This window comes from Salvelinus namaycush, chromosome 21 (assembly GCF_016432855.1).
Source record: "Salvelinus namaycush isolate Seneca chromosome 21, SaNama_1.0, whole genome shotgun sequence".
In the NCBI taxonomy this organism is placed as follows: domain Eukaryota; kingdom Metazoa; phylum Chordata; class Actinopteri; order Salmoniformes; family Salmonidae; genus Salvelinus; species Salvelinus namaycush.
In genome coordinates, this window is record NC_052327.1 from 39,494,502 (window position 1) to 39,513,153 (window position 18,652).

General features: G+C 46.9%; 1 protein-coding gene across 2 annotated transcripts in view; it reads right to left on the minus strand.

Moving 5' to 3' along the window:
• Window positions 1-1,344: 1,344 nt before the first annotated feature.
• The window catches only part of LOC120066365 (serine/threonine-protein kinase WNK1-like), a 63,102-nt gene continuing 45,794 nt past the window's right edge, over window positions 1,345-18,652 (minus strand). The window contains exons 5-26 of one of the 2 annotated variants that reach the window (XM_039017682.1): window positions 17,046-17,203; window positions 15,081-15,169; window positions 14,690-14,909; window positions 14,335-14,436; window positions 13,880-14,231; window positions 13,592-13,752; window positions 13,373-13,450; window positions 12,988-13,023; window positions 12,431-12,568; window positions 10,111-10,190; window positions 9,720-9,879; window positions 7,896-8,012; window positions 7,586-7,711; window positions 7,428-7,479; window positions 7,183-7,326; window positions 5,912-6,954; window positions 5,685-5,759; window positions 4,881-5,494; window positions 4,203-4,390; window positions 3,929-4,030; window positions 3,546-3,754; window positions 1,345-3,374 (exon numbers count right to left, since the gene is read on the minus strand). In XM_039017682.1, coding sequence (XP_038873610.1) covers window positions 3,021-3,374; window positions 3,546-3,754; window positions 3,929-4,030; window positions 4,203-4,390; window positions 4,881-5,494; window positions 5,685-5,759; window positions 5,912-6,954; window positions 7,183-7,326; window positions 7,428-7,479; window positions 7,586-7,711; window positions 7,896-8,012; window positions 9,720-9,879; window positions 10,111-10,190; window positions 12,431-12,568; window positions 12,988-13,023; window positions 13,373-13,450; window positions 13,592-13,752; window positions 13,880-14,231; window positions 14,335-14,436; window positions 14,690-14,909; window positions 15,081-15,169; window positions 17,046-17,203 — 4,598 coding nt within the window. In that variant the 3' untranslated portion in view covers window positions 1,345-3,020. The remainder of the gene's footprint in view (window positions 3,375-3,545; window positions 3,755-3,928; window positions 4,031-4,202; window positions 4,391-4,880; window positions 5,495-5,684; window positions 5,760-5,911; window positions 6,955-7,182; window positions 7,327-7,427; window positions 7,480-7,585; window positions 7,712-7,895; window positions 8,013-9,719; window positions 9,880-10,110; window positions 10,191-12,430; window positions 12,569-12,987; window positions 13,024-13,372; window positions 13,451-13,591; window positions 13,753-13,879; window positions 14,232-14,334; window positions 14,437-14,689; window positions 14,910-15,080; window positions 15,170-17,045; window positions 17,204-18,652) is intronic. The other variant, XM_039017684.1, reaches the window with a different exon arrangement.

An 18,652-nucleotide genomic window follows, 5' to 3' on the forward strand; every position in this document is an offset into this window, starting at 1 on the left:
AAATAACATATTTACTGTTAATAGGATGACTAGTAGCTTATGTGTGAGCATGTGCTGTACAGTGGGTTGTGTTGTAAGTAAGCCCAAGGTTTAAAACCAGTTAGCATGCAGAATTCAGGAAACACATAGATACATTGACAACTGAAAGATGTGCCTGTGACAGCGGTGAATGGCAATTAAAGATCGGCACTTTGTGTGGACTCACTTACAGCAAGGCAAAGATTAACAAACAAAAAAGCAGGATCTCGGTTTTCCAAATATCAAAAACACTTTCTGAAGTCAGTAACACCCATCCTCAGCATGCAAACATCTCCATTCCCCCTCTGTTCCTATAGAACTTCAAACATAACATATTCTGCAATGTAGTAATTTAATATTCTCTAGAGAAGTGAAAGTAGTTGTTCAATCCAGGACTGGGTAGGTGAGAAGGGCACTGTAGTGAGGGGAATGCGAGGTGGCAAAGAAGCAAGAGAATGGTACCAATGAGGGGGGAAAACGGTTTAGTTCTCCTTTTCTTAAAATAAGTGCTGCTATGCAATACTGTACTGATTACATTCATTCAGAAAACCTAACAGACAAATCTTACCCAAATCTACCTTCGACAACCAATATAGGATACACAGCTTACACACAAACACAAATACCGTTGGTGACGACAGAAAATAACTTGTCTTCATACAACCCTGTGTGCTCTGCATTCAATTAGTCAGTCTTGTGTTGGTATACGACTGTCACCTACCTGCCTCTTCTGACACTGACTTGTTTATGTATGTTAAACTTCCTCTTAACCTCCACATGAGACATTTACTGATGTCTGAGGACGTTTCTGATGGATCTCATTGGTTGGTAATAAAAACAGGTCTTTCAGTCACTGGACTTTAAGCCATCAGAACCGCAGGGCTAGGTGATTATGGTGGAATTTCTCTCAGTAGTGAGAATGCAAGGCACTAAAGAGTTCTGCAAGTTTTTACTGTTACTGTGTGGGGGTGGGTTACAGCAAGACACATAGTACTCTATGATGAGCATTATGTGAAAGCATAATTTAATATGAAACATTTACTGTGTGTATAAACACATATATATATATATATGTATGTGTGTATACATATATATGTCTATATATATGTATGTCTATATATATACACACACACGTGTGTATATATGTGTGTGTATATATATATATATATATACACACACACACACACATATATATATACACACATACATATACACACGTGTATATATATATATATATATATATATATATATATACACACAGACACACATGTGTATATATGTATATATATATTATACACACACATAATATATATATATAGACACACACATATATATGTATGTATACACATATGTATATATACACACATATAAATGTATATATATACACACACACACAGTAAAACAAGATAAAGTTACAGGGTGGTGTATGATAAGAGCAGAAGAAGCACATAACTACTCCCCTGTGTGACAGATTATAATACTAATAATAACCCTGCAATTGCACTTTTATATTCCTTTAACTACATGTTGTTTAACAACCTTTAATAATTACTGTGAAACATCAAAATCTGATCGCTGAACAGGTCGATAAAGAACATCTTTTGTATTTTTATTTAAAATATACACATAAAACAAGCCACAGAAACCCCAGACAATTTGTCATGATTCTGAAAGATGACAATTGGAAATAAGGTTAAATACGTTTTTGTTGACATTGCGTAGAGGTCTGTGTGTGAACACCATGCACCGTTCACTCGCGAGATAACCCTATGCCTCAAGAATGTAATGCCTTTCTAACAGAACTGTACCAAGGACCATGGCCTTGCTTACCAGAGTGACTACAGTACACCAGGTGGTGAGGTGTGAGACAACTGACTGACACAGTAGCTAAGGTCGAAAACCAAATGATCACAGTAGCTGAAGCCAACAACTCAAACCACTGAGCCTAACCAGACGCTAAGGCGTAAACCTAAATCACTCATGGATACAGTCACTTCAGGGTAAATCCAAAGCCTGGACAAGACAGGTGAAGTAGGTATTAATAAACTATCTACAGACAGGTCTGTTACTTAGCTCACACTAACATTAGGTGATGGTCTCATAAGAAACTAACACACCCAGTCAGGCAGAACATCACATCAGACCAGCTCAGAGGGACAGATATAACCATAACTTAGGACAAGAAATATCTCTATATACAAAGACAATGTGTATGTGTTTGGGGGTTTAAGGCCACTCTTACACAGGGGACTCACTCCTTTCCTCACATTGCTATTACTGCATGGCGATCAAATGAGTAACACTAGCCAAACACTATCCACTATAACCGTACCTAACCAACTTCCATTCACCATCTTTCCACCTCCTTGCTTCTCTACATATCTTGCTCTCCTTTCATTATACAAACTTGTTACCCACAATTAATCAGTTTCTCATACCATTCAACACCTCAATCTCAGCCAATGACAGTAGTGCTAGGAGGCGCATGTGTATGTGTTTGTGGGGGTTCTCTCCATCTGCTAACTCTGTCCTAGGTAAGCTTAAGGCCAGTTACAGTCAAGAAGTGATTAAGAGTTCCCCCTCCCTACCCTCCTGTTTAAGGGAATGATGAGATCACAATGGTGCTTTCAACAGATGTATTTGGCCGTTGCCAGTTGTGCCCCTGGGTCCATAGCTTTCATTGGACAAACCCAAATGTCAATCACAGCCTGCTTCCACAGCCATTGGCAGAAAAGACTGGGCCCTGGTAAGGGTGAAGGTGTGATTGTGTGCTGTGGGTATGTATTGCACTCTCCCTCCAACTGACAGATATCGCTCTCTGTCTGACAGGACTGAACCACAGCCTCCTCTCCTCCATTTTCACCGCATCCTCTTTATTTCACCTCACCAATTAGTGAAACAGAACGTCAGATAGTAGTTGTCCTCCTATGGCTCTCTTCCTCACTGCCCTCAGTTCCCATCAGCCCAGCCTTACTAACCCAGGTCCAGGGCTGCAGACTGGGCTATGTGGGCCTCAGGTTGGGACCTCCAGGGTTGCTAACAGGTTTCTGGGTGGCTCCCATGTGGAAGGCCTGCTGAAGGGGAGCTGAGGCTGCAGAAGGGGCCTGGTACTGGGCCAGGAGACCCACCTGACAGGGTCCTGCCCACTGGGGAGCGCTATAGGGGGCTGTGCCATAGCCAAATCCCTGGGGAGGGGGGCCTAGAGAGCCCTGACGCTGGCAGAGTGGGTTGGAGGGGTTAGTGGTAATGGGGAGGTGAGCACCTGCCAGGGTGGTAGACGGGAGGGTGGGGCACAGGTGGCCGGGGGCAGAAAACTTTCGGCTCATGTTTGCTTGTGGAGGGATATGTAGAGGGATCTGTAGTTAGGGAGGGGCCATAAGAGGGAAAGACAAGGGGAAGCTCAGTTTAGTTACATTAGCACATAACACGTTCAAAACTACAATTGAGAAAAAAGGGCAAAAATTATGTAAAATAGAGCTAAAAACTATGAGATACACTGGTCTTTAGACTGAGAAGTGTGGCCTTACGTCATGTCCGGGTCCCTGGGCTGTCCCCTTAGGTCCTTTCTTGCCCTGGGAGAGGCTGATGGCATCTCGGGCCCAGTTGTCAACAAGCTGGTGCAGGTCGTCTGTGAACGTGCCCTTTCGGTTCTGTGTTAGGGCCGGCGCTATGTTAGGGCCTGATGGCTGAGACTGGCTGGTGTTCACTCCACTGTCTGAACTGGTCCCACTCACTCCTGGAAGGAACACAGGGACGAGTTCAACCTGGGAAGCCAACTCATTTCTCAATCAAGTTTGGCTTCTCTTCTGGAGAGTTATCTCTTGATTTGAGGAATATTGCTTAGGTTTCCCCTTTTTAAAACCTGTAGTGATGGCGCATAGACAATAGGAAAACAGCTCTGTGTGCTTACCCATGGTGGAAGTCCGGCTGTCTGACTCAGAGACCACTGCAGTGGGGGGAGACGTCTGCTTAGGTGGGGACGCTGGGGGGATCTGGCCTGTGACTGGGGCTCCTAAACACACACACCAACCAGAGAGTTGAGAGGAGAGAAACGGATCACATTACATTTACACATCCTAATCTAGCAGCCTCTACCCTTCAATATCGACTAATTAGTTGTTGCTTGCAGTCGTGTAAATTTTCATTCAGCAGTGCACAGACAGACCAATCATAACTCTGGTTACCCGAGTGCTGGGGGCTGGCCTGGGCGCTGCTGCGGGCTGATTTGCTGGCCTTGGTCTTGGGCCTACGTCGGCCCCCGGCCATAGCGGGGGAGAGGACAGCTGAAGGAGGAGGTTTACCCAGCCTGGTGAACAGAGCATCTATTTCCTCCTTCTGCCGTGAGTGGAGGGTTTGGATCTCTATCATATGTCTGTGGAGGGGAGGAGAGGGCAGGGTTGTAACTAGTGCTGGCACAATTACTGTGTAACCGGAGGTTATGGATGAAGATCGTCATAAAAATAAAATGACTCATAACTGTTTATTTTTTGTTGTTGTTACAAGGAACAGCTGACTAAAGACGGGACGGCATTCATGCAGTTGAGTCAGTTTCTGTTGTAACATGGACTCTTAACAATGTGATTAAACTTTGTTGCTCCTTGCTGAAACAAGCAAGTTGTTGGAGCAAACTGCGTATTTATTTGCTATTCTAACAGTTATTACAGAGGCCTGGGTCATTTGGCTGGCCAATTACCGTCATCCAAAATTCCATGACCATCACATCCCTAATTATAACATAAAATCCAGTACAACAGTCACCCCTCTCCTTTTATCAAGTGATCCCATTGAGATAAACAAATATAAGAGAAATATAGCCCAAAACAGCAAACAGGTTAAATATTGGAGGAGTGAAGGTAACATACTTCTCTCGGAGGCAGCTGACTTCGCTCTGGAAGGCCTCGTCCTCAGGCCCTGAGTCGTCCTCGTTGTCGCTGGTCATGTAATGGTTAAATGAACCACTGTTCACGCCGGGGGCGGAGCTACGGAGGTCAGAGGTCGAAGAGGAAGGGCCGTTCTGATGGGAGGGGCTAGACCCCGAAGGTGCCGTGGGATTCACTGCGGCTGGCATCACTGAAAAACGGCCCACCTTCGAGACAGAATTAGGGCTGGGGCCAGTGCTGGCACTAGTAGACACCTGGAAGCGTCCGATGGTGGTGGGCTGTGTTGGGACAGAAGAGAGCGCATCTACGGAGTCTCCTCTCCGGACCCCTTTGGAAAGGAGGGAGGAGGAGCGGTGGAGGGTGTTTTCCGGGCTGGAGAGGGAGGAAGAGGAGGAGGATGAGGAGGATGGGGTGAGAGAGGAAGAGGAGGCAATGTTGGAGGGGTCAGGAGTGCTGCCGGTGCTAGCGTCTGCTGCAACGGAGACTTGGAAGCGTCCCAGTTTAACGACCCTTGTGGAGGGCAAGGTTGCCTCACTGCTCCCTGGGCTCAGAGCTCTCCTTAGCTGGCCATCCAGAAAACCCACAGGCTGCTGGGACTGGACACAAACAAGACATGTCAGTAACAAACATACTAACACAACTCACTCAGAAAGTACCACTTAAAATAACTCACCACTACTATCACAACGCATACCTAACAACAGTAAATAATCACCTATTCCACACACCTACAAAACTCACACAACTTACAACTTCTCAGAGCAACAAGTTGTGAAAAGAACTAACCTGGTTTGGTCCTGGGAATGGAGGCAGTTGCTCGGAGGTAGGGGTGCCTGCCTGCTCGGAGCCAACAGGATACACCTGACACAGACACACAGGAAGATTTCATTATCATCGAGGTGGGAGAAAATCAAACCCAAGTTACAACTGAGGAAAGAGTAGAGGGGAAAAGCATTTAGTACAAATACTGTATCTTCTCAGTCACTAGACAAAGACAGTTCCGTCCATTGTACCTGTGCACTGGTGGCTTGACCAGGCTTGGCTGGAGGTGTCTGTGCATGTCCCCCTGGTGTGAGGCCCTGTCCTGGGGTCACGGTGGGGCCCTGAGCTCCCTGTCCCCCGGCGGTGAGAGACAGGTTGGAGGGGGGCACCAGGGCCGCCCCGGGGGGAGGGGAGATGGTCCCTGTGGAGGGGGAGGTCTCAGTGTTGCCAGTGTCCGCAGAGGATGTGTCCTTAAAGAGGGAGCGCAGCTTCTTATCCAGGGCATGTATGTCATCTATACCAGGGACCTTGGACTGGGACTCTACCCCATCTGGGTCCCCTGGCTGGGACGGTTGGGAGGGCAGGGTAGAGGGTGGAAGTTGGGTGGGGGCCATTGCAGACTGTGCCACAGGGACAGAGGCAGGGATAGGCTGGGACTGGGAGGAGGTGGGCTGAGTGACAGGTATGGACTCAGGGATAGGTTGAGAGGACGGAATAGGAACAAGGTCAGCTGCAGGGTGCTGCTCTGAGCTGGTCACAGTCCCAGAGTTACTGGGTGGAGCTCCAGAGACAGGGGGGAAAGGGGCAGAGCTGCTTCCCAGCTGGGGGGTAGCAGCTGGGGGGACAGGGGCCGGGGTGGCCTGGGGAGCAGCTGGAGGAGGGGATGTGATTTGGGCAGGGGTAGGCTGAGAGGGGGCAGCTTGGTAGCCAGGCTGGGGGTGTGGGGTGGGATCAGTGGTAGCAGATGCAGGGGCTGGAACTGGGGTTGGAGACACCCTCCCGGTGGCAACTTGGCATGTGGAGGGGGGAAGAGTGGAGGACCCAGAGGGGATGACTGAGACAGGAGGCAGGGTGGAGAAGCTGGTGTTGGTGGGGACTGTAGCCTCTGGGGGAGCCAAGGTTTGGTGATGGTGGGAGAGAGGGGAGGCTGGGCGCAAGGAGGAGGGGACTATGCTGGTGTCTGGCTCGGCTGGGTGACCCATGGTGGCTCGTCTCTCCCCATGCGGCTGCCTCATCTCAGTGAAGGCCTGCTGGAGGTGGCCTGAGGGGGCAGACAGGGACAGGCCCAGACTCACTGGGGTTGAAGGGAGGAACACAGAGTCACTTACATAAATTACTTGTTGTAAGTGTACAGTTTATCATCATGACTTCAAACATACTGGTATATGCATCAAGGAACATGTTTTAGAGTTCTCAAATATTCCAGAGATGGAAGAGGGGCACATGTTTGGAACACAGCGTTCTAACATCCTATGAGAGTTCTAGTTGCACTCTATGGCCCACAGATTCCAGTCCCTCTCACCTTGAGGGGGCTCATCCCCAAACGAGGTGTTAGCAGATGGAGGGCCGAAGAATTGCTCCCTCAGACGGGACTCTGGGACAGGGCTGACAATGAACCTCCGGCCTGCAGAGTGGACTACCTGAGCTGCAACGCTGGGAGGAACACCTGGGGGGCAATGGGTTAAAGGTGAGGGGTCAAGGGGTGAGGAGGTGGAGCTCAGACAATCATCTTTCAGTAGAGATAGTAATGTGTAGGTGCATGTTTACCAGGCAGATGAGTGGGCATGTCAGGCTGCTGTGAGGGGTCATCTACCACAATCTGTAGAGAGAGAAGGACAACACCATGTCAGCTAAAGGCTGCCAAGGAGTTAGTGGGTGGGTACGTGAAGGATGACGTGTTGCTGTGTGTTGTTTGAGTATGTTACCTGTGTAAAGGGTGGTTGAGCGTAGCCTTCCTTCATGCCCTCTCTATCGTCCGCCATTTCGATGACCTCACGAACCTGCTCGATGAACGACTCACGTTCGCTCTCCAGGATAAACTCACTCAGCACCTGAGAGAAGGACAGATATTGAACTACAATACCCACAAATCGTGCCCATTTCAATCCACATAGATCTGTGGAGTTACCAAAATAAAATATCAAATTCCTTTACTTTTGACTACAGAGCCTTAGGGAACATTTGATGGAGATTCAATACAATCCAAATCGGTGCTTGTGTTTTTACTATCATTACCATGATCTGTGCAATCTCCTCTGGGTTATCTCCGTCCAGGTCAAACTTAAAGGTCACCATCTTCCTGTTGTGGGTCTCCAGCTGGCACTCTGCCACCCGGTCTCCCAGGTTGGAGATCTGAAACAGACACACAAAGATTAGTTCATTCTTCCTGCCATCCAGGACCTCTATACTAGGCGGTGTCAAAGACTCCAGCCACATTTTACATTAGTCATTTAGCAGACGCTCTTATCCAGAGCGACTTACAGTAGTGAGTGCATACATTTTAATCGAACCCACAACCCTGGCGCTGCAAGCACCATGCTCTACAAACTGAGCTACATGGGACCAGCTTCCAGCCACCCAAGTCATCTCTCTGCTACTGCACGGCAAGAGGTACCAGAGCGCCACGTCTAGGTCCAAAAGGCTTCGTAACAACTTTTTACACTGCTGCTACTCAATGTTTATTATCTAGTCATAGTCACTTTACCCCTACCTACATACATATTACCTCGACTAACCTGTACGCCCGCACATTCACTCGGTATCTGTACACCCTGTATATAGCCTCGTTGTTACTTTAATTTTTTTTTTTTTAAATGGCATGGTTGGTTAAGAGCTTGTAAGTAAGCATTTCATGACAAGGTCTACACCGGTTGTATTTGGGGGCATGTGAAAAACAACATTTTATTTGGTGTTTCAGATGACACCAACTGAAATGTACATGTAACAATTTCAAATATTTGACTGAGTTAGTTCATATAAGGAAATCAGTCAATGTAAATAAATGCATGAGGCCCTAATCAATGGCTTTCACATGACTGGGAATACAGAGATGCGTCCCCTTTAGTAAACTTTTTGTTAAGTAGGGGAGTGAATCAGAAAACCAGTCAGTATCTGATGTGACCACCAATTGCCTCATGCAGCACAACATCTCCTTGGCATAGAGTTGAGCAGGCTGTTGATTGTGGCCAGTGGAATGCTGTCCCACTCCTCTTCAATGGCTGTGCGAAGTCGCTGGATATTAGCAGGAACTGGGCCGTGCATTATCATGCTGAAACATGAGGTGATGGCAGCAGATGAGTGGCATGACAATGGGTCTCAGGATCTCGTCACGGTATCTCTGCATTCAAATTGTCATCGATAAAATGCAACTGTACTCGTTGTCCATAGCTTATGCCTGTCCATACCATAACCCCACCACCACAGGGCACTCTGTTCACAACGTTGACATCAGCACACCGCTCGCCCACACGACGCCATGCACATAGTGTGCGGTTGTGAGGCCGATTGGGCGTACTTGAGACATCTGTGGCATTGTGTTGTGTGACAAAACTGCCCATTTTGGCCTTTCATTGGCCCCAGCACAAGGTGCACCTGTGTAATGATCATGCTGTTTAATCAGCTTCTTGATATGCCAAACCTGTCAGGTGGATGGATTATCTTGACAAAAGAGAAATGCTCACTAACAGGAGTGTAAACAAATTTGTACACAACATTTGAGAGAAACAAGCTTTTTGTGCGTATGGAACATTTTGGGGATCTTTTATTAATATTATATTTTTGTTCAGTGTACAACTGGACATCTGTATAGACAGAAAGAGGATGAAAGGTCAACATAGGGTTGTAGAAATCCTGCAATTTCCCCAGAATTCACAGGTTTTCCTGGAATCCCGGTTGGAAGATTCCCAGTGTCAGTAGGGAATAAGCAGAAATGTTGGAATCCTCCAACCAGTATTTCGGGAAAACCTGGGTATGTTGAGAAAGTTAATGGAAATATGGCCAACAAAGGGGGCCGAGGAGATAGTGGGAGAATGTGGGAGTTGAGGTGAAAGTGACTCTTACATTGAGGACGTTGAGCTTGGCCTTGGCGGTCTTATCATGCCGAGAGCGGCTGCGTACAGAGCGCCGCTGGTGCCGCTTGATCATGGAGCGCCCCTCGTGTCTACCACCCGACGCCCCTTCATAGCCGTCACTCAGACCTGACGCTGCGTCTGACAGGCAACTGGGAGAGAGAGAGAGGTGGGGGGAGAGAGAGAGAGGGGGGAGAGAGAGGAAGAGAGGGGGGGGGGGGGGGACAGAGATACATTTTGCAATTACTAGGAGGACATCACGATGAACACAGGGCCGTTCCATATAAATATGTATTTTTAATAGAACATATTGAGTAGCAGAAAAGGCGTTCTGGTGTGAGCTAGGTCTAGGGCTGTTGTGGAGAGATGATGTGATGCCTTACCTCTCCACAGACTGAGGGACAAGTGTTGTCGGTCCTGCTGCCTGCTCGGCTGGCGCCGGCTGGGATACAATCACAGAGGCCTGAAACATCATCACACACACACTGTTTGTTAAAGGAGCTTTCCAACCATGTCATGTCAGGCATGAAAGCAAGGGCTGGATCTGTCTTCACCTTAAGCACTAAAAGGTGTGTGATCTGACCAAGGAATTAGCAGTGCTTTGAGCAAACACACTAAAATCAACTCAGTTTACTGTTCGCGTGCACAGATTTGCAGATGTTTTTGCAGGTGCAGCGAAATGCTTGTGTTTCTGGCTCAAACAGTGCAGTAATACCTATCAATCATTTAGAAAAACACAATATACATATCCAGATGTTTTAATATATCACACCGAGCACTCTCATAGACCGGAATATAAATGTATATACATATAATGAACCGTTTGGACACTATATAAATAGAAAAGGTATGTACAGCAGTAGTTATATAGGATTAGCCATGACTAGAATGCAGTATATAACACTGGTCACCAACCGGTCCATCGCAATAGACTGGTCGATCTCCAAGGCATTCCTAGTTGATCACCAAACATTTCTGTAAAAAAACAACAAAGCCTTGCGTTCCTATTTTTTATTTGTTGCGCTGTTGGCAATAGGTGCACTTGATTCAGCAGCCCTAGTGTTTCCATTTTGAACCATTTCACACGTCTGAAGGTAGAACTCCATCTAGCCGGCAGGCCCAGAGAACAAATCAAGTGCACCTATAGGCCTACCACTGGCCAATCAGATAGCTCAGATCACTGTCTGCACAGTTTCCTCGAGCCATAGACTGTAAAAACAAATCTTGAACGTACAGCAAAGTTGATACTGTGAGATTTAAAAACTTGTTCAACATCGTTATAAGCCATAAAAAGTGTGTTCTCCCTCCTTCCACTCACACTACAACCAGCACTGCAGCTGCAATGAATTACTATAGCAAAGTGTTCCCATACGCTTGCCTTATTATTAGCAGCTTGTGTCTTTTTTAATATCCAGGAATATTTTAACTTTCTCTGGTCATAGCAGTAACAACATGAATGGTGCATGAGGCAGAAATAATGCAGTGCGACTTGAGTTTTGCCATCAGCTGGAAGACAGTTTCTCAGCCGAGGGAGAGCGGATGAACAGTGAGCGAGGTGAGAGGCAGCCTCACCGCTGCACTCTCCCTCCCCTCAGGCTGACCATCAGATGCAGGCCATCAGTCCAGTAAAATCAAAACAATTCTAAAATAAATGTATGCTGACTCAGCTGTAATATTACCAGTGTGATCACTTACCAAATGGTTTAAAATATAATTTCTAAAATGTTCTGATATGAACATTGGCAGGGCAATTCAAGCATAGCCAATATGCAGTGTTAATGTATTGGGCCTATAGCCTACTGCACAAACCTCATAGGTTTACGTTTAAATCATGTTTAAAAAAAATCTGAGCGGTAGATATCGGCTTGCATTTTGACTCAAAGTGATCTTGACTAAGAAAATCTTGGTAACCACTGGTATATACATATGAAGTGGGTAAAACAGTGTGTAAACATTAAATGTGATGAGCGTTCAATGACTATGTACATAGGGCAGCAGTCTCTAAGTTGCAGGGTAGAGTACCGGGTGGTAACCGGCTAGAAACCGTGACTATGGTTCAGGGCAGGGTACTGGGCGGAGGCCGGCTAGTGGTGACTGTTTAACAGTCTGATGGCCTGGAGATACAAGCTGTTTCTCAGTCTCTCAATCCCAGCTTTGATGCACCTGTACTGTCTTCACCTTCTAGATGGTAGCGGGGTGAACAGGAAGTACAAGGTTTTACGTCTCATAGGACATGTGTGTCTGTTTGTAGGCTCCTTAAACTACCAACACATGTCAAGCCTAACAACTAACACTAATCACACACGTTGCCCCTGGCCTGTGGGTACCTGCATCACAGAGACGTTTGTGGCCTGATAGAGGAAGTAGAGGTGCTCTGCATTGATTGGAGGAGACATGATAGGAGGGCTTGGTTCATTGGCCCATGACTGACAGCCATGCAGGAAAAAGCAGCAGCATGCAAGAGAAACTCATGAAAGAAAGTGGATGAAAGAGTGGAGACCGACACAGAGCCGTTAAAAATAATTTTTAAAAGAGGGAAAGAATAGAAAAGAATGACGAGACCGTACATGCGCGATAAAACATTTACTAGATGGAATACATTCTGTGTCCTTGTTTGTAGATTGTCTGAGTGTTTTAGAGTTGGTATGAGGGTACGCTGGGGTTGTTGTGCACTTGACCAATGTGTTGGTGTGGGTGTCTCACCTGTATTTGCTGGGCTCCAGGCTGGAGAGGTGGTAGTGCTGAGCTCTGAGGTGCATCGCTGCCCTCTGGCTGTGGCTGCTGGAGGTGCAGAGGAGGGATGGGCTGAGAGGGGGGCAACGTCACCTGCTGGGGGGGCACCTACAGGGGGTAGCGTGAGTGACAGAGATAAGAGATCTGCACCAATCAAACGGCCATATCTCAGAGAAGACAGACAAGACTCTCTCTTCATTATCTATTCCCCAACACACTGCTCTTCAAACAAACCCACCATCCCTCCCCCAGAGGCCTAACTACCTCAGTTGCACACTGGCTCTCATCCAACATGCAACTCCCCCAGGCACTTACCTACTGCATCACATAGGATTACTATAAATCAGTCTCATATAGCCTCAGTACAGGTTTTATAGCATGGATTCTACAGTACACACACTACTCAAATAGCAGAAGGATAGCATATAAATTGTGTATGTATACCATATAAACAGTATATGTTAAGAGAAAGGATGGGTGTGACAGTAGAGGGAAGAGGTGTGCGTTTGCAAGGGACAGTTAAGTACCTGAGGGGGTAGCGGTGGGTGGTAGTAACCTCCGTACTACAATAAGAAACAAAATACAACAAAGGGTAAGAGGGAGAGAACAGAGGTGAGCAGAAAAAAGAGAATGAGAAAGAGGATGGAGAGGAAAATATAAGTAGAGAAAGCATAGGAAGAAAGAAAAACAACAGAACCAAAAGGAACGCATAAAGAAACAGAAAGAAAGAGCGAGAAGTGAGATGGTCCACCAATGTTTTCAACAACATGCTAATATTGGCCTTTTGGTAAGAGCCTACAGAAGCCTCTGATCCAGATCTATTCATAGTGTTTTGATCGTTGATCTAGGTGTGATCAGCTGAGGAACAGCAGTGTTGTGGTGGTGAAGTTGTATTGTGATGGCGACGTGTACCTGTTGTGGGGCCCCAGGGGCAGGCTGGGAGCTTGGAGTCCCAGGTGCAACAGTGGTATGCTGGGCAGCAGGAGCCACCTGACAAACAGGACAGAGGGAGAAGGAGAGAGAATGAGATCGAAACTACATAGGACTATGATAAATGCAGAGACAAGAGTTGGGTACTGTTACTGTGAGCACATATTAAAATGCATTGTGTGTGCCACGTTAATGACTCACCATGGTCTGCTGCGGCTGACGTGATGGGTCTGTTTGGACAGGAGGAGGAGCCTGTGGCTGAGGCTGCTGACTGGGAAGAGAGGTGTATGACATCACCGGCTGAACCGGGTGCGTCTCATGAAGGACTGAGGAACCCTGAGCACCATCTGTCATTTGATTGGCTGAAAGAGGGAGGGGTAGAGAATGGGGAGATGGTTTGTCAATTGATAGTTCATAAACACTAGATTAAGACTATAATGTAGGTCAATAATACAGAGCCCTGAAAGCAAAAAGGCAGAAGGTACAGACCAGTCTCAGTCTGCTGTGGGTACTGGTCCACCTCTGGCCTCTCTGATTCTGTCTGGACTGGAACCTGGACCGATACTGGGACTGGGAGCTGCCCTGTAGACTGGGGTATATAGGGAACCCCCTGTGGCCCCAGCTGTGCTGTCTGAGGGGGGATGTAGGGGGCCATGGGCTGGGGAGCCATGGGCTGGGCGGGCTGTGGGGGGATGTAGGGGGCAGCCTGTTGGCCTGGCTGGGGGGCTGCCTGAGGGACGGGCTGGGCTGGTTGGGGGGCCTCTGTGCCGGGCTGGAGCCCTGGTTGTTGTTGCTGGCCCTGCTCCTCCTCCAGCCTCCTCTTCTCCTGTTCCTCTCTCACCTTAAATTTAATCCCATCTAGTTTAGCTTAGTTTAATTCATGATTGCAATACATCACATTTATCCAGGATTCAAACCAAAGATTCCATTGAGCCGGTACAGACCTGTTGCCTCTGCTCTCGCTTCCTGCTGATGAGGGAAACTCTGTCCTTGATGGCCTTAGCCATGGTCTTATGGTCCCCTTCACACACGTAACCAGACTCCACCTGACAAAGAAAAACACACACACACAGAATAGGGCAGTGTTAGGACTTGACTCACATTTAATGTTATTTAGTCTAGATGATGTTTGTAAATCAAGGATTCCTAATAAATAATCAGGAAGAATAAAGATTGTGTCTCAAATGGCAGCCTATTTCCTATGGGCCCTGGTGAAAATTTATGCACTATATAGGGAAAAGGGTGAAATTTGGGACACAGTCAATCTCTCTCTGAAGTGGACATTGTGTTGTCACCCACCATCTCCTGGGCCACATCCTCAGGGACGTCCTTGCTGAGGTCGAAGGAGAACTCGATGGCCTCGTTGTCCTTGTATTTCCCCTTCAGCTTCTTGACATCCTCTATCCTCAGCCAAAGCTTGATGGCCTCCATTTCCCCGTCGTCCTCCTCGGCCAGCTCCACACGCACCCCTGTCTCCTCCTGGAAGAAGGCATGGTTCAGCAGGTCCTTTATCGAGTACCTGGGAGAACGTGAGAGGGGGGTTAGAGAACAGAAGACGGAGAGAGGATGAGTCAAATCAACAGACATCTTTAACACACTTTGAAACGGGTCATATTTTGAGAAGGTCCTGGGTGGTTGAGTATGAATATTCTCCCTGTATCTGTGTCTCAAAATGAGAATGTGAGCTGACCTCTCGTCCTTGTTTTGTCGGATGCATCCCTCGATGATCTCCTTCACCTCGGGGATCGCCACCTTGTCGAAGCTGGCCGGCTTCACCCCCTATAAGACACAGACCTCCCAGTCACAACCCACACATTGTCAACACTCTGTTTCCGTGATTCTAACTTCCGGGTCTATCCAGGGTTGCAGATAGAAATGTCTTGTACAGAGCTGAAATTATGACATATTTTACATGACAGAAGTATGTCTGTTCTATGTAATATATTTCTATCTGCGCCTTCTGTGGCGTTGCTCTGTTGCCTCATATCAGAGAACAGTGTATAACACTGTATTGGGCTGCAGTGCACGCTATATGTTCAAACTCATGTAATCTACTTGAGTGTTCCTTGTGGGAAAACAAAGTTGTTCAGGGGAAAAAAAGAGCCAAATAGTAATGGTCTTTTTACAGGCACGAACTCAGTGATGGTTAGTTGGACAAAGCGTATGAGGAAAATGAATGGCATTTTTGTAGGGGTTTTGGACAAACACAGAAAATAAGGTCTGTGGTAAACACAGGTTTAGGAGATCTTACACGTTCTGTTCTATGAGATAATCTTCATCAGCTAACATCACGTTTTGTGAATTTTGAAGAATTTATGTAATAATAAAAAACACAAATCACATAAAGGCTTCATAATTCATAAAGGTCATGTTAACTGACTAATCTCAGAACAAAATGTAAAAGATCTCCTAAGCCTGTGCTAACCTCAGACCTAAGGAATGGCATTCCCATAGGGATGTCTGAACAAACCAGAGGTAACTTATTTCCGGGTTTTAAGACTACAAGCTGGCGAGCTCCATAGTCACCAGGTACAGCAGTCTTGTCTCAGAGCAAGGTTCAGTAGCAACCCACTGTGTCCTGGGACTGTGCTGCTGAGGAGCACTAACCTAGAAATCTACATGTGAACTCTGGCGTTATGGTGACACTCCCACTCTTTGAAGATTAGGGGCTGGTGCTGTTGTTGCTGGGAGTTGGGGAGAAGAATGGTGGGGGAGAGCATGGATTCCAGAAAACAGGGTTGATGAGGGGAGAGGAAGGAGAAGTGGAGGAGCGATGCGGTGAAAGAGGAGTAGAGGTGGTAAAGAGTGAGAAGGAGGAATGGAGGAGAGAGCAGAGGGTGTATGTGTGACAGTGTCAAGTGATGGATAGGTCTACAGAGACAGCAGCAGACTGTCATATATGATATCTGAAGCGCTGATACAGTCATAAGGTTGCACACTTCTGATGGTCTCAATGCGATAAGTCTGTGGCGTATATACTGATTCCGGGAATGCATGTTACTTATCAAGGGAGTTTAACAATGTTTAGCTAAGGTAAAAAGTAACCGGTGTCATGTGGCGCTCATGGAAGAAACAGGCACGTGCGAGAAGGTGTATCTACTACCTCCCAACGTAGTTGATGATCAACCGTGCTCACTGAAACTGGCAGCAGACATTCGATTCCTAGAATGGCAATGCTGATTGGTGAGAAAATAGGCTGACCTTCAAGGCCCATTTCTAACCATAAATCATGAAGTATCTATGCTGAGGTGTGTGTGTGTGTGTGTGTGTGTGTGTGCGCGTGTTCTTCCTTTGGATCCAAGCCGAGGCCCAGTTACACCCAACACAAATGACAGACACTCAACACGCCTCAAGAGACAGAACGAGAAAAAGCGCAAAAGATAGAGAAAAATAATGTAGGTTGCAGGATTGAAGGAGGTGGGAAAAGAAGAAACGGAGAGAGAGGAAGAAGGCTCGCAGGGAAGACAGAAAGAGTGGGGAGAAAAAGACAAAAGTGGCAAAGAATGGCTAATGATGCAAATTAAAAAGAAATTACCTCAAAAGGGACAACCAAGCAGTGAGGGAGAAGGGGCAGGTAAAGAGGGAACTGGAAAGAGGAGAGCGAGCGGCAGAGCGAGGACAACAGGCAATTGGGGTTGAGGCAGCGGAGACTTACGCTGGTGACTCTGCGGTAGATCTGTGCAGCGTTCTGGCACTCGGAGTATGGGTACTCTGAGGTGGCCATCTCCAGCATGCACATCCCAAAGGCATACACATCCACTGACTCGTCGTACTTCTCCTCATACATCTCAGGCGCCATGAACTCAGGGGTACCTTAAATCAAATACAACCATTCAGAACTCTGTGTCTCTCTGTGTGTTCGTCTCCATCTCCGAGTGTCACACCCCAAACGCCCCTCTTCTCCTCTAACCAAGAGGAGGAAGAGTGACCGGTCCACCGCTGCCTCCAGGTGAGCAGAAGCTGTGAAGGAGAGTAGAGAAAGAGAGAGAGGAAGGAGAGAGAGAAAAAAAAGGGGGAGGCCGGGTTCAGTTAGACTGTAGAGAAAGAGGCACAAGTTTCTCTGTGTAAGACCTGGTTATCTGTGGGGTGACACCTTGTATAGGGAGTCTACAGAAGATGGCTGGTGTACAGAAAACACTGTAGGGGGGGCCAAACTGGTGTTAGACACACACTTTGTCAGTTTAACTACTGACAAGCTGAAGAATGGCCCGGTTTACCAATCAGAACCTGGTTAGTGAGTTGAGCGTCAATGATCAGGGGCCTCAAAATGGCATAGAAGGGGCACAAATAGTAAAACTAGCTATGGAAATAACTTGTGTCAAGACCTTACATTTCACAACTAAACCCTCAAACATAACCTGTTTCATACAAACATACCTTTGAGTAGTCTGACTCACCTGTCCTCCTTGACCTGGGGAGTAAGGTGTTATGGTGAGGGCCGAGAGAAGCAGATCCCATAGCTAGTTAGTGAAACAGTGCATTTCTGGACACCAGCCTTATTCAAATAGCAGATACTCTGCTCTCAATCTTCTAATGGTCTTAAACAGAAAAACTCTAATGGTTATTTGAAATTATTCGGTTTTTGTAAGGTGTGTGTCACAGTGCACTCGCACACTTACCAGGTCATTACAATACTCACTGACCAGCAGTACCCTACTTATTCCTTTACTGCAGAACGGAGCACAGCTGAGGCTACAGCCTACAGTCTCAAAACATACCCGAGAGTGTGAAAGAACAACAACAAAAAGGCTGATAAAGGAGAAGAGGAAAGTGGGAAGGGGGGGGGGCTTTCCAGACAGAAAAAGAAGCAGACATTATTCTCTGTGCTCCTGAAATTTTTTAAAGGACAGAGACAAACACTGACAAAAACCTGTAGGGGCAAACCCTTCAAAAAACAGAAACGGCAAATGTTATTGGCATCACTGGCAAACAGACCACATATTTCCAAACCACAGAGCAAAGACCAGTCTGAGACAGAACACATAACCAGAGGCCATACCTGTAACCCTGGCCTGGCCTGGCCTGGCTAGCCTGACGGTTAAGGCATGACAAGTGGATTGAGATTCATATTTCACAGAAATTGGCGCTACTTACTCTCAGTAGGAGCCTGAAAGTGAACTTTCACTTTGTGGAGGAAAAAGATAATCAAATCAATTCTGTCACGAGTAACCAGCCCTGGTGGACTCGCTGACATAACACAGTGTGTGTAAAGAGAGGGTTAGTGGGTCTCCCCATGGCCTGGCCTCCACTTGAGCTGTGGTT